Here is a 15,997-nt window from a genome sequence, read left to right on the forward strand (position 1 = left end):
GAAATCTAGACTGAGTGCCACAACACCTCCAACTGATCCAGGAGCCACTCTGACCCTCACTTGATGAATGACTTGAAGAGCTTCCACATGTGGGAGAGCTGCTCCTTCCAACTTCTTAATCATACATAGTAGGTGTGAAAAATTAGCCTTTATGTACCTCAACTCCTTAGGCTTGTCCTGAATGCAATGATTCCTTTGTGTTTACAATCAAACTTTCCACACTTTAGGTGGAGAGAACACTGGATAATTTCTTGCCTGTCATGATCACATGATTGTGCCATGTATGGCATGCGCCTGACATTGTAGAGTTTTCCCTTCAAAGAATGCTGTCAAAGTTATTTATGATGTAATGAACAACAATACTATTTCAATGAATTCTACAGTTACTTTAAAATACTGATCTATATGACAAATTACAAGAAATGAATTATATAGGATCAATACACTGAATTAGGTCTTCTTAGGTTCCGACAAAGTAGATCATTTTTAGGTCCCAACCTATGAATTAGGTCCTATAAAATGTGAGTATGCCATTCCTTGGTACGTAAAAGTGATATTTAAGAGTAACGAGATAGCAACAGAAGAGGTTTTAACCTAAGTATCCAAAACTTGTTGAATATTGTAATATTTGGTCTGATTGCCTGCACACTCTCAAACAAGAGTGTTAAAAACTACTCACCTTTGACAAAACGCAGCCACTTGGGTAGAATGTTGTCCACTTTGCTCTTGATGAGTACCTTACGGCTGTACAGAGCTACACCCACGTCCGTTTCACGGCTCAGTTCGAATAGACCTGCAATAAACAGGACTCCTCCATTAGCATCACAAAAAGAAGACATGAATGTTGATATATAAAGGAAGGAACACAGAAAACCACAATGACAGAGGGAGAGACATAGCATTTTATAACTCGCTAAAAAATTCCAAGAGGCTGAAGACAAAGGAGATAACATCCACTGACAACCTGGTGTAGCAGAGAGTCCTTAAGTCAGCTCCTTTTCATTTAATTTTGTTAATGATAGTATAATGTAAAAATGTAAGAAGAAGAAGAAAACTAACACTAGTAGTATAAACCTATATTGTACCTAAACAAATATTTACATTGCTAAAGAATGATGATAAAATAAAAATGATACCATAACTTGAACAGGGCTTGAACTCACGACCTTTGAATCACTGTACCGCTGTTCTGTGAGAAGCAGATATAAAATTACTCCTTCTTAAACACCACAGTTCAGAAATGAGTTCAACGGTGTATCTACAAGCACATGTATCATGTAACTAGCCAGGTGGCCTCACGCCAATGACAGAGCATTACACCGCATTGCACTCTTTGTTGGACTAGCAAGGAGAGAGGACATACTACTGGAGCACTTCATTACGGTAAGTTCTAACTTTCCAGTATTTAAGGGTAAAAGCAGAATTTACACAAAAATGTTTCTACACTTCTTGACAATTATCATAAATTTTTATTTTCGTAAATATTTAAAAAATGGGATTTGATAGAATCTGTGATGTACTTTCAAACACAGAACATGTCATTCTTTGTTTAATAGTGCATTTTGTTACACATATATTATAGTGTTATAGGCAGTAGCAGCTCGTGACAAAATTTTCGGAGGTGGGGTGGGGGGTGGGGGTGGGGGGTGGGGGTGGGGGGGTGGAGTCATGACAACATCCTTGCACACATCTCAAATGTACCAAAGTATAACACAAATCAGTAAAAAAATAATATACTTCAAACATTTCACTAAAAGTTCCTTGTACGGTTCCTTCTCCACTCATAATATGGCTAACTCCTATAACCAAGGATCCGTTTTATCCAAGACTAATCTGTGAGTACACAACAAAACTAAAATTACTACTACTAAAATGTTCTCATTCCATTCTTCTGCACATCAACCACCATGAATATTACACATTCTTTTTTTTCTAGACTCTGTAAAGTGTATGATGTGATTCACATATGTTGCAATGCCAATGTTCACACATGTATGCAACTAAAGACACTTGAACTCTACAGGAAACAATAATGTAATAACAACAGTACTGTACATGCATAAGCCTCTGTGGCTCAGACGGCAGCACGTCAGCCTCTCACCGCTGGATACCGTGGTTCAAATCCCAGTCACTCCATATCAGATTTGTGCTGGACAAAATGGAGGCAGGACAGGTTTATGTCCGGTACTCCGGTTTTCCCTGTCATCTTTCATTCCAGCAACACTCTCCATTCTCATTTCATAGCATCTATCAGTCCTTAATAAATCACTTTGGGAGTGGCGACCCCATTGTACTACTAGCCTATATATGATTCGTTCATTTCATCCCTGACCCGGTCAAAGACTGGGAAACACGTTGTAGGTTTTCATTTTTCATTTTCAACAGTACATGTACAGTTTCTTTTCACTTCATTATACCACAATGGCAAGTAAACACTGAGCTGCAACACTGCTTCTAACACTAAAACACCTTAAGTTACAGCTGCCTCAGTCAATCAGTAGTACAGCGTCCAGTTTATTATCCCAAGTTTATGGGTTCGATCCCAGCTACAGTAGTAGATTTTTGAAAGGCGGTCAAAATTCTTGGCACTCCACGTCATTGTTGGCATGTTAACGATTTTTGGTGGCATACTCAGTGTCACATGACCATCCAGAAGAATTCCACTTTCGTAGAATAATAATAAATTCGTGTGGCTATTTCTAGCTGAGTGCAGCCCTCGTAAGGCAGACCCTCCGATGAGGGTGGGCGGCATCTGCCATGTGTAGGTAACTGCGTGTTATTGTGGTGAAGGATAGTGTTATGTGTGGTGTGTGAGTTGCAGGGATGTTGGGGACAGCACAAACACCCAGCCCCCGGGCCACTGGAATTAACCAATGAAGGTTAAAATCCCTGACCCGGCCGGGAATCGAACCCGGGACCCTCTGAACCGAAGGCCAGTACACTGACCATTCAGCCAACGAGTCGGACACTTTCGTAGTTAGACAGCTGTACAATCAGAGGCCACCTAGAGAGCATCACTTCAGAAGGTCTGTAACTTGATAACTGAGACCATAAGATGACGATTATTATTATTATTATTATTATTATTAAGCTCACCAGACAAAAAATTAGTCACCCTAGTGCACATGCACAGATGGATTGTTAAGCCTGTACAGATGATGCAGCTAATGAGTCCCGTGCTCAACCACACACGCACTGCCTCTAAGTGAGCATATGGCAGTAACGATGGGGCCTGTTTCATAAAGCTACAAGTCTACAAGCGTACAAGTTGTAGTTGCAAGTGGATGTTCCTACACTTGTAGGAAATTTTTGTTTCATAAACAAAATTTCTACAATTGTAAGGTTGGTACATTTCACTACAAGACTTACAAGTCAGCTGATTTCTGTGAGATAGCCAAGTGGTGTCAAACATGAGTAATCTTCAACAGGAACAAGTTGCAAACAAAATGTTAATCCAGAATAAAATCAGGGAAGCAAAGGAAATTTTGTTTGGAGCTTTCTATACTTCACTCACGAAAGAAGACAAAGTTAGAGAGCGGAGGAATATTCATAATATTGCTTTATCTCTAGAAGAGAACTTCCTCTGAGGGTTCACCTCACCCCACAGATTTTCTGGAAATTGAGAAGAGGAGAAAGAAGATAGCCCTTCAGAATGAACTGTTAGAAATAAAAAGCTATAAATCAAAACTGGAAGCTTTGAAACATGAGAGAGACTTGGACCTACCCAAGTCTCAATACACAAAAGACCTTACAAAGTGTGATGAGAATGTAAAACAGTGGGGAGGGGTATATAATATTTTAACAAATCATGTGGCTGAAGAAGCTAATGTATGATTTTGAATAATTTCATTATTTTCCCCTGTGTATTACCCTTTTAAGAGCTGAGTTACCAGTTGACTGTTTGGTACCTCAGTGCTGAGTTTTTTCATTCGTATGTCAAAATTTTTGTAGAAGCCTCAATTTTTAACTTATCAGTGGGGTGATTAGCTTAAAATGTTTATAAATGTTGGTTGTTTATAAATCTAAATGCAAATGGAAAATCCTACACTTATGTTCAATATTATTTTGAGAGAAAACAAAATTACACTTATGTGCCCATGCGTGCATTATCTTCATACAAAATAAAGAGCCCAAAAGAATATTATTTCCTAAAATCTGTAGGCAACTAATACATGTAACTTCTTAGAATATACTTTCCAAACCCGGAATGTGGTGATAGTTAAATGTTTTCTTCTGGTTTTTTGTGATGCCGATTTGTTCAACTATCTGCACCAACTCCACTAGCATAAAAGTTTCTAAAAAATCCATGATTTACGGGTTGTCATCAAACACTACTTGGCCCTCAGAGCCTGTCACAGTTACTTGAAACTCTACTGAAGAAAAGTAATCCGTCTGCCACAAAAATAGTGATGAAATAGCTTTTGTACTCACCGTGCTTTTCTTCTTTCGTTTAGGAGGAGGCTCTGTTTCTCTCTCACAATATTTTTGGCACTCTCTCTATAACTCTCACTTTCAAAATCACTTAACAATTCATTAAAATGATCATCTCCATCATCACTTTCTGCTGTGGTTAATAACTGAAAGATTCTGTGATCCAAAATAACATCGCTGCAAGAGCAACTAGACTGTTGTTCCACCATGTTTGTTTACATCACAGATGAACTCCACAGACGTCTACAAAAAGCTCTGTAAATTACTTCCCAAAGCTATAATCTCTGATCAATTAGTTCTACATAATGCCCAACAGATGGCAGAACATGTCAGAGATCAAATTCATACTCGAAAGTGAACCAGGAAACTCAAAAAAGTTAAAATTCTCGTGCACCGTCTACAGATGGGTGTAGCAGTGGTGAACCGGCCGTGTCAGCCCGCCTATAGGCGGGCGTAGCACTCACGGGTTAAATGTTAAAGGAGTTTGTCTGTGTAAATAACTGCCTTTTATATGACATTATTTCACTTCATATTTTAGGTAAGCTTAATCTCTAAGCAAAACGATTAACGAGTTGCTGCAGGCGCCTATATGCTGATGGAAGAGGTACGTAGTCAAAATCTAGTTCATCGTTTCCATTTTCAACAGGTTCAATGCTTATCACATTCTGATCTTAAAGTTTTCTTGAAATATTACAAAGTGTAATACAACAAATAAAAATCTTAGCTGCAAAAGTAGGATGAACTGTAAGATGATTGAGACATGGAAATTTCTCTTTTAAGATCCCAATAGCATTTTAAAATATACGTGTTTTTGACTTATGAGCTTTATTAAAACGCATAACTGCAGGGTTATTTATATTATCCAAGACAGGTGTAACGAGCCTTTCTTTCAATGGGTACCCTGAATCACCAAGAAGAATGGAAATGGATGCAAACCGGCATCAAAGTGTTGAGAAAGAGTGCTGTTTCTTAGTATGCATGCATCATGCACACTTCCAGGCCAGTTAGCACTTGCATAGTAAAATTTGGTCCACACACTACCATGCAATTTATGGAATGGTTCCCATGCCTATCAATAAAATCATTCTCATGTCCTACCACAAGAGCATCAATGGTTAACAGTGTTTCATCAAAAATCCAAATACATGGGGCATACGAACAATAGCACGGAACTCTCGAACTATGTGGCCAGTTTCCTCTGGCCAGTCAACAACTGTGGGAAACTTGACAAATATTCACTGCATTCACAACTGCACACACTAGATTTTGATACACCATGCAACCAGTGTAATGCTGTAAGTAATTGTTATTTTGGGGATAGAGCATAGTTTCTGTTACTTGCATGTTGAAGTTGATTACCTACATCTTGTAGGAGTGACTCCAGTTTTACTGAACTCGTTCTAAATCTTTCATCGTATGTATAAAAGCTTGTGAAAGCCATGTTAACCCTACTTCTGAAAGTTCTTTTACGTCTTTGTGCATTCCCTATTATATCTTCATCACTATCGTTGCTACTGTATAACAAATCCATTTCCACACACAAACTAACACAAAGCTTGAAAACTAACTGATTATTGAGTATTTAACAGCAAATTACACAGACTTGTATTTAACCTTACATGTCTAAAATAACTTGTAAGAAAAATGGTATTTTCTACAAGTTCTTGTACTCTACAAGTATCTTTATGAAACACAACATGAATTTTGACTTGATAAGTCTTGTAGCTTGTATAAACACACTTGTACCTACAAATGCTTTTATGAAACAGGAATTAATTTTTTCCAACAATGTGTATGAAAAATTACTTGTAAGTTGTAGACTTGTAGCTTTATGAAACAGGCCCCTCAGCGAGGCATTGATGTTTCAAGTGGACAGTGGACGTCAACATGGGTAGATGTAAGGATGTGACAGAGTGGCAAAAAGGGGCAATTGTGTTTGGCCGTGCCCATGGCCATATGGTGCGTGAAGTTGCTGGATTTGTTGGTGTTTTGCAGCGGACTGTTCAATATGTCTACTAGCAGTGGTGTAATGTGGCCATGAAACATGACATCAGAACTGTGGCTGGAGAAAGATCCTGACTGAGAGGGACCGGAGACGTGTTTCATGGCTTGTGAATCAAAATCGCTTTCAAACCCGACGGGAATTGCTGCAGTCAGTGAATGAAGATCCATCCCAACCTGTTAGTGAGAAAACATTGCGACGGGAACTGCATGCAATGAACATTTGGAATCTATCACCTTGCAAGGGGCCACTGCTCACACAGGCACATAAAACTGTGCCTCTTCAATGGGCTAGAAATCATTGAGCACGGACAGTAGCTGACTGGAGGAACGGAATATGGTCTGACGAATCATGCTTTTGCCTGTATTCCAATGATGCACGTCACCGAGCGCACTGAAGGCCAAATGAAGCATTTCATGCTAGATGTGTGCAAGGTCAGGTTCAAGCCGGAGAGGGATCTGTGATGTTTTCAGGGTGTTTTTCGTATCATGGCTTGGGCTCATTCCCTGAGGTGACCACTAACAAGAACCAGCATGTTTAAATAAACATTCTGGATGATCAGATGTTGCCTTTCAGTCTGCATGATGAGTATGCTATTGACACCCCGATTTTTCAAGATGACAACAGCAAAATTCATTGAGCTAAATGCATATGTGACTGGTTCTATGAATACTCCCCCAACCTATTACATATCGATTGGCCTGCAAAATCACCTGACTTGAACCCCATTGAAAATCTGTAGGACATGTTGGAACAGCGGATAAAATGCCGATATCAGCATCCCTGCAATTTGGTAGAATTGCGCGATCAAAACCTCAGTAAGTGGCTTAACCTGGGTGCAACATACCTACACAACCTTGTGGACTCACTTCCTAACCGAATCAAGGTGGTTATCAAGTTCAGAGGTGGAGTTCTAAAGTATTAAATGATGCTTGTAATGATTTCTCCAGGTAGACCTACAACAAAACCCATTTCTTGCTCCACAACGGCATCCTGAATACCTCTCCATATGGAAATTTTATAATAAAAACTGAATGAAGATTTCATGAGTACTTTATAATTATGTTGTATCTCAAATGTTAATGTTAGTAGAACATGCACAATTGCACATACTGCAGTCAACAAAAATTAGTTGTCAACATTACCTGGCTTTCCCTCAGGGAAATAGAGTAGAGCACGAATTGTGAGGGGAGCATCTGTTTTGTAGTGCAGCGTAAAGCGAGGTCGATCGTATGAATTCCCAACAAAACGGTAGAACTCGTCATGCATCTGCGGAGTTACATCCTTCGGGTCCATCAGCCACAGAGGCTAAAAAGAACATTATAAAAAATTACAACACAGACATAACATCAAATAATTTTTAAAGAAAATTTCACCATAGTAGTTCAAATCTTTAAGTGATTTTTCCCTATTTATTCATTTTGCACGCACACGCACGCACGCGCGCGCGCGCACACACACACACGCACACATCCATCCATCCATCTTCATTATAGACTAGGGTATCCATTCACCCTCCTTTTCTTAGGACAGTCCCATTTTTGGGCAAAATGTCCTGCTGTCCTGAAAATTTTATTGGGAACGTTCAAATGTCCTGCTCTTTTGTGATTCCACTTGGACAATGTATTTATGATAAATTGTTTTGTTTCATTGTTTACTGTGCTAGTATATACGCTTAGAAATCCCACTTGTACAACTTGCTCAATACTCTTTACCTTTTACTTTCAATATTTTGTTTTATTGGTAGCATTTTCAGTTGTATTTTGACTAGTTTGGTTTCTATGGTTGCTGTTGAGTTTAAATTTTAGATGTATGAAATCACTGTTTAAGCATGCCGAAGTGAAGGACACCTTTTAAGAGCAACATAAAGAGTGAGTTTCCCTTTATCAATGGTAGTGGAGAAACTGTAGAAAGTACATTGTGCAAATCAAAAATTGATATTGGCATGGTGAACGGTCTGACATTGTTAATCGTTAAAATAAAGAAACATCACATGAGTGTTCAAACGAAAAGTGTAAATAAAACTATGAGTGACTATCTAACCTTAAAAATGGTGACTGAAATGGACAGGCAGTTGGCAGCACAAGAAACTACTTTCGCATACCACAGAGCACAGCATAACCACAGTCTTAGGTCAATGGACTGCACCACGATAGTTGTTGGAAAACTATTCAATTCGACATTCATATGTTATCATACATAATCCTCTATTTGTAACTAGCTCTATAGCCTTGTTTAGTTCCAGATTTCTTATCATTAAATGATTAGAAACTGAGTTTAACCATCATCTCCTTGGTGTCCCTACAACTCAAACTTCACTTTCGGCTCTGTATTGACATTAACAATATTTGTGTAAAATTCTTAAGAAAGATTTTATTATTATGTCCACCTATTCAATACAGAAAATAAGGCCCACTTTAAATAGTCATGTTTTAAACTAATACATGTTTCAGCCTTTATTGGGCCATCTTCAGATAGTATCCTAAAACTTATTTAAAAACTGAAACATATCCAAAACACACTGGACATGCAAAAGAACATTAATACACTTGAGAACACTATTCTCTTGAAGATTATGTAAAAACCTTAATCTGCTTTATAATCTCAAAATTGTCTTAGGTTAATCTATTGTAAAAATCTTCATTGAAGAAATGACTCTTGGTGAGAAAATAAGGCTTGAGCTGATTATGGATCCAATGGAACATTCGAGCATTTGTTTAAAACTGTTATTCGTGGACCTAGTTTTGACAGAGTATTTGTGAAGAATTTCAAAAGTTCCATATTGAATGTTTTTGAGGTTAGGTGGGCACTTGAAAATGACTGTGGGGCTTCTTGGATGAAGATCCCAGGTGATGGGTGAGGATGAGATAAGACTGCATGCTTGTTTTAAAATGTGATTTATTTTGTGCAGAACAGGATGATATGTGGTAATGACAGGTATGGGGTTAGGTTACTTAAGGAGTCTAGGAAGAGAGTTCATGGTCCGGGAGATCAACCAATTGGGTAGGGTAACCCATAGCAGGTAATGCCTTTCTAAGGTGGTTGTTGTAGGAGGCACAGGCTTTAGAGGTCGAACAAATCTGCTCGCCCAGATGGCGAGGTTGAATTGTAAAGATCGTTCGGTGTGATATGGGTAAAAACTGTTATAATGGAGATGCTGCTGATTGTTGTTGGGTTTGATATGTATGGAGGTGTCAATCTTGCCATCCTGCAGGTAGTGATCAACGTCAAGGAAAGTGAGAGATGTGGGGGAGATCTGCCAAGTTAAATGGATACTTTAATTCGAGTTGAGGTGGTGTAGGAATGGCTCAAGTAGGCTTGCTTAATGGTGTCACAGGAGAAAGATATAATCAATGAACCTCCACCAGACTAGGGGCTGAAGAGGTTGAGTTGCAAGGAAATATTTCTCGAGTTTTCCCATGAAGAGGTTGGTGCCCTCAGTGGTGTCACGAATCTGGTGGAACAATTACCCCTTGAAACAGAAAAAATAGGGGGTTAGGATGTACAGTGTGAGGTAGATGAGGAAGGAAGTGTGAGGCAGGGCACACGGCACAAGGTTGCCGTATGTTCAAGAAGGACTCGATGGCTGTAAGTCCGTCTGTGTGAGGGATGTTGGTGTGAAGCGAAGTGACATCAATAGAAATCCCACACTCATTTTCAGCTGCTCACCTAATCAAAAACATTCTCACTCATTCTGAACCATACTAACCTCTACCCCCTTCTGGCTCTTTCCCCTGGGAGCACTGCCACTGTACAACATACATTGGGGACCACTTTTACCAGTAGCATCACCAACGTCATCCAACGTCATCTACCAGCTTCAGTGCAGACTCTGCCCAGCTTTCTACACTGACTTAACTGGCAACACATTAGCTAAACATATATGCAGCCACCACAGTACCTGCAAAACCTCCAATATAGATCTTCCTGTCCCCATTCACACCAGGCACCAACAAATCATGTTTAATGAATGTTTCCCAGTTAAAGTCCTCAAATATTTACCCCCCTACTTCCCACCCTCTCGCACTTACAGAGTCCGAAGTGGGACATCAACTGGTAGCACCTGGCCTTAACATTCGATAACTGTTCCCATTTTCCATTCTCTTGTCTATTTGTTCCTCAACTCCCCTCATTTCACACAGTGTCTAATTGCCAACAATGACCATCTTCATTATATCCTCCACTGATGAAGGCTGCAGCTGAAAATTGTGGACCAACATTTTCCTTTTATGTGTACTCTATCCACACGGTCTTGTATGGTAAGTCGCTCCACTCCATCTGTTTGCTAGATGTATACATATTTCGCTCCTGCTTTCCAATATCCTGAAGTTGCTCATTTGGAAACTTTTCACTGACGGTTTCCTTATCCTGATCCTATTTTACCCTTACCCATGCGGAAACTGAGCGCAATTTCAGCCCTTTAGTTTTAGCAATAGTTTGTTGCAGATCAGATGGCATACAAATGGGAATTTTAAAATTGTAAATAATTCCACTATGGTTTGGATTCCACATAATACTTGAGGTCCTGTCAATGATCACAATAGCAACAGTCACATAAAACTGTAAGTTTTTTTTTTCTTCACTGAAATATATACCCAGAAATCCCATGCCTCCCTTAAAATCTTGCTGAGTTCAAAGGCAATGATGGGAGTATCTCTACTAGCTGGAAAAGTTGAAAGAAAGAAAGCTGAAGATAATGAACAGCATCCTCTGCACTATTACAAAGCATTGAAATTACCACTGAAATCTAGAAGAAGCTCCCTTCACAGCTAAATGTCACCTGAGAAAGCCAGGGAAACACTGTGGACATCACCGATGAACATTTTTTTTTTAATAGTATAGTAAGTTTTTCTTATATACTGTATTATGTCTGTTAATTATTTCAGTATGTTCGTTTAGCTCATACAGTACCCAATCAAGGCGAGTGGATCCAAGGAAAGAATGTGAACTAGTGCTGTGACGTTGGCGCAGCACACCGAAATACCGTATAGTCAGGTTCAACGAACTAAAATAACATAGAGAGACGGAAGCGCTGCCTGGCTGAAGTTAATTGAACGAACGTCCGCCATGTTTCGAGTGGTCACATAAGTAACGGGGCGTGGCTGTCGAATGACTAAAAATGTTCAAAATATGCATTATAGAATCACTGGTGCAAAATTAAAGATCGTTAGTTCGCTGGTCTGGTTAGATCATATGCTGCCTTAACACTTTCATTGTGACGTTCTGTGACATGCTTAAGAACTTTGAGACCGATTTAGCTAAACCCCCGTGTATATGTTTAATTGAAAGAGCAGGCATTGCCCATTTTTGACTAACAGAGAGGTACATAACGTGATCGATCCATGCTAACTGCTTTCTACATCAACACCACTACCACATAAGATAAAAAAAGAAACAAACAAACATGAAATAATTAACCTTCAGGTATTTGGAGCTTCCATGTAAAAGCACCTAGTGATTGAAATACCTCAAATACGTTGTTATCACAATTGACAATCACGAAGTACGACCATAAGCAGACTTGAAATAATTATTTCACAATTATTACTTTACACTCCTAACTGGATCACATACTACCTAGGCATGGCCCGCTTTCGCGGCCATATTGCCGCTAATCAAAACCTGTCTTAAGATCTGAATATTATAGTTGATCTTGGTTAGTGCTCCAGTTGCTCTCCTTGGCTGACTGCATTGCAATGATATCATGCTCGTTACTAGTGGAGCTGTGCTGTACAGGACTTCACTCACCTTGGTCGGGTAATACTGGTATTGTTAATATTATTTATTATTCTGCTTTTACTTAATTCATCCTACTTCTTGCTTCAGATTCCAGAGTTTCTCTATAATTTTTCTTGATAGATGTATTGATATCATATACTGATAACAAAGTATCATTGCAGATCACACTCTTTCCAAAACAAATGTTAGTAAAAGCCTTTTATTTAAGAGCAGTGGGTTGTTAAACATTATTTCCTGGTCACACTCTTAGGCTATAAATTGGAGGTTTCACTCGACCATGTGCGACCGGGAGGAATGACTTTGGTCGCCATTTTGAATAAATTTCAACTAACTTGAATGATTGAGTCGAAACTCGAAGGTGCGAGTTAAAAATTCACGACCTCTGTGCACTTTCTGACAGATTTTAATTTTGTCTTCATTAGTAAGGAATTTCATGACTTTTTCCGTATCTATAATTAGGCTATCACAAGACAAATATGCACCATGCTACCTTAGAAGTGAAGCTTCCATGGTGTGTAGAATTATTTAGTTCTTTTTCCGGGTTGAACCGTGTTGTTGTTTTCTGTACATTCCATACAGTTTGCCAACATTTCAAATACATTGCAGTATTCTTTGTCAAGGAGACTGAAATACCCCTACTCGGTCCGAGGTAATCAGTCTTCCAGGCAGCTGTCACACTACGAGAGTGGTTCCTGACCTTGGCCTTATATATCCTACCCTTTCTGGCTTACGTAAGCCCCCTGCCTGTCTTGTGAGAATTCTGGAAAGTATGTGTCACAGCCAGGCAGTGGGACTTGCCTGCGCTGTTATGTAGCTAGAGGTTCGTCCTGCGTGTTTATGTTGAGGTCTGTATGTCTTAATCTATGTATGATAGGCATCCAAGAATTGCTGATTTTATATCGTTCTTCTAAATTCATACTGTTCGGGAGTTCTTGATTTTGATAGCCTCACAGATTTTCCTTTCCATATTCCAAGGGACATCTGCTGGGATCTTGGTCTTGTCAAATGATATTCCGTGTCTTGTTTCATACGAATGCTTAGCTACTGCTGAAATATCTGTGTTTTGGTTCTTGGTGCGACGGATGTGTTCTTTTAGGCGGGTAGAGATCAGATGTTTTGTTTCACTGACATAGCACGTTCTGTAGCTACATTCAATGTTGTACACTGTAGGAGCCTGTAGTTCCATTGTGTCTTTTACTGGTGGTAGATAATGGGCTAGCTTCCAGTGTGGTTTATAGATGGTTTTTATGTCATATATTTATCCAGTGTCTTGCCGATCCTGCCTGTAGTGTTTCTAATGTACAGAAGTATCGCTGTTTTCGGGTAGGTCAGTTCTTCTTTCCTGTTGTTTTCTTCTATGAAGGCCTTTTCATTGTTTTCTTCAAGAAAACAATAAATAGGAAAGAAGAACTTGCCCGCCCAAAAACAGCGATACTTCCGTACATTAGAAACACTACAGACAGGAACGGCAAGACACTGAATAAATATGACATAAAACCCATCTATACATCACACCGGAAGCTAGCCCGTTATCTACCACCAGAAAAAGACACAATAGAACTACAGGCTCCTGGAGTATACCACACTGAATATAGCTGCGGAACGTGCTGTTGGTGAAACAAAACGTCTGATCTCTACCCACCAAAAAGAACACATCCGTCACACCAAGAACCAAAACACAGATATTTCAGCTGCAGCCAAGCATTCCTACGAAACAAGACACGGAATATCATTTGACAAGACCAAGATCCTAGCAGCTATACCTTAATTACAAAACACCAGAGCATCTCAGGTTTGCAGCAGATGTCACAGCAAGCTCTTGCAACTGCAATGCAATGGTTTTCATCCAATAGGCTGTTGTGCCATCAGGATAAAACTCAATTTCTCACACTAGGATTATCCAAAGATATTTAAAATCAGTCAGTCAAACTTTTGGGATTTCATATTAACGCCAAATTGAACTGGAAAACACACAGTGATCATCTTTGTAAAAAAATATCACGAGTGGCCTATTTGATATGGAAATTGAGGGATTTAGTTAGCAGTGACTACCTAAGAATGGCATATTTTGGTCTCTTTCAGTCACACATTACTTATGGACTGTTATTATGGGGGCATTCTTCTTATGTATATAATATTCTTCTAATACAGAAAAAGGTTGTCCAAACAATGTGTAGGGCTGGTGCAATTGACTATTGTCGACCTCTAAGCTTAAAATACTGACAATTATAAATTTGTATATTTATATATCTTTGACATATGTTAAAAACAACATAAATGAATTCAGTACTAGGGAAAACATTCACCTTCATGATACGCGGGACAAAGCAGACATTGACATCCCAATTCACAGGCTCATTCACATAAAATCAGTTGTTTAAGATTATTTAATAAATTACCACATTCTGCATGGTCCACTCCTTTAAGTAATTTTAAAAGAAAAATGTATGATTGGTTAATAGAAAATCCATTTTATAATACCTCTGAATTCTTAGAAATGCATAGTTAGTATTAAGTTTTAATAAAAGGTGTATATTCATTTAGCCTTAGTAATATTAAGTACTAAATTATTATCAGTTGACGAAGCCTATTTCATTGTATATGGTCAATGGCAAATAAAGATTCTTGATTCTTTGAATCTGGAAAGGAAAATCTGTGAGGCTATCAAAATCAAGAACTCCCAAACAATATGAATTTAGAAGAACGATATAAAATCAGCAATTCTTGGATGCCTATTATACACAGATTAAGACAAACCTCAACATAAACACGCAGGACAAACCTCTAATTACATAACAGCGCAGGCAAGTCCCACTACCTGGCTGTGACACATACTTTCCAGAATTCTCACGAGACAGCCAGGGGCCTTACGTAAGCCAGAAAGGGTAGGATATATAAGGCCAAGGTCAGAAACCACTCTCGTAGTGTGATTGCTGCCTGGGAAACTGATTACTGTACCTCGGATCGAGTAGGGCTATTTCAGTTGCCTTGACAAAGAATACCGCAATGTATTTGAAACATTGGCAAACTGTACGGAATGCACAGAAAACAACAACACGGTTCAACCCAGAAAAATAACTAAATAATGCACCACTCTAGTCAATCTCACACGATTATGGTCCTAATCCAGATATAGGCTACCGTATCATGCGACAAATATTCACTACATTTCACGGGACCACTCCTCACAAAATAAATTTCTAACTTCTGAGTGGAATGCAAAATACAAGCACAAATAGACTCACTGTGTTATTCAGCAATCTCGCTGCTAACTAGCAAGCAAAAGTGAACATTCCTAAGGCTAATGGCTTGCCTCGAAGGTGCAACATCCTGTGAAGTTCAGGAATTCAAGGCCCTTTCCCCTTATCACGCAACTGTGGCGTCAGCTTGAGCCACACCCTCCCTCAAGTAAAAATAAATACGTAGACAAAAAAAAAGGAGGATAAAAGAGGAAACTGCACGTGAATCACGATCAAGAAGGGCGTATAAATTTGCCCTGAACTGGAAATGTTATTCACCTAATTAGTTTTAGCATAAACTAACACTACTAAGAGTCGAAACCCGAATAAGTGATAAATGAATGTTTATTGAAAAACAACGTTAATTAAAGAATTAATTGAAAAGGAAAACATAAGATATAATAGGGTAATACATACGTATATGGGTTAGCACCAATGACAATTAATCGTGATATCCATATCTCATCAATACGTACATGCACAGTTGCAGAATTACGCAAGGGATCTTAGCATTTTTACTCACGAAGATTTCGCATATAACAATTGCGAGAAGACTAACTAATGAGGGTCAACACATGATTACAAA

The 15,997-nt window shown here is 38.9% G+C and overlaps 1 protein-coding gene across 1 annotated transcript in view; it reads right to left on the bottom strand.

Annotated features, from left to right (window-relative positions):
• The window catches only part of Trap1 (TNF receptor associated protein 1), a 550,461-nt gene that overhangs the window by 86,201 nt on the left and 448,263 nt on the right, over positions 1-15,997 (bottom strand). Inside the window, exons 9-10 of the mRNA XM_067144122.2 lie at positions 7,579-7,741; positions 680-793 (exon numbers count right to left, since the gene is read on the bottom strand). Of these exons, the coding sequence (XP_067000223.1) occupies positions 680-793; positions 7,579-7,741 (277 nt within the window). The remainder of the gene's footprint in view (positions 1-679; positions 794-7,578; positions 7,742-15,997) is intronic.

This window comes from Anabrus simplex, chromosome 3, assembly GCF_040414725.1.
Source record: "Anabrus simplex isolate iqAnaSimp1 chromosome 3, ASM4041472v1, whole genome shotgun sequence".
In the NCBI taxonomy this organism is placed as follows: Eukaryota; Metazoa; Arthropoda; class Insecta; order Orthoptera; family Tettigoniidae; genus Anabrus; species Anabrus simplex.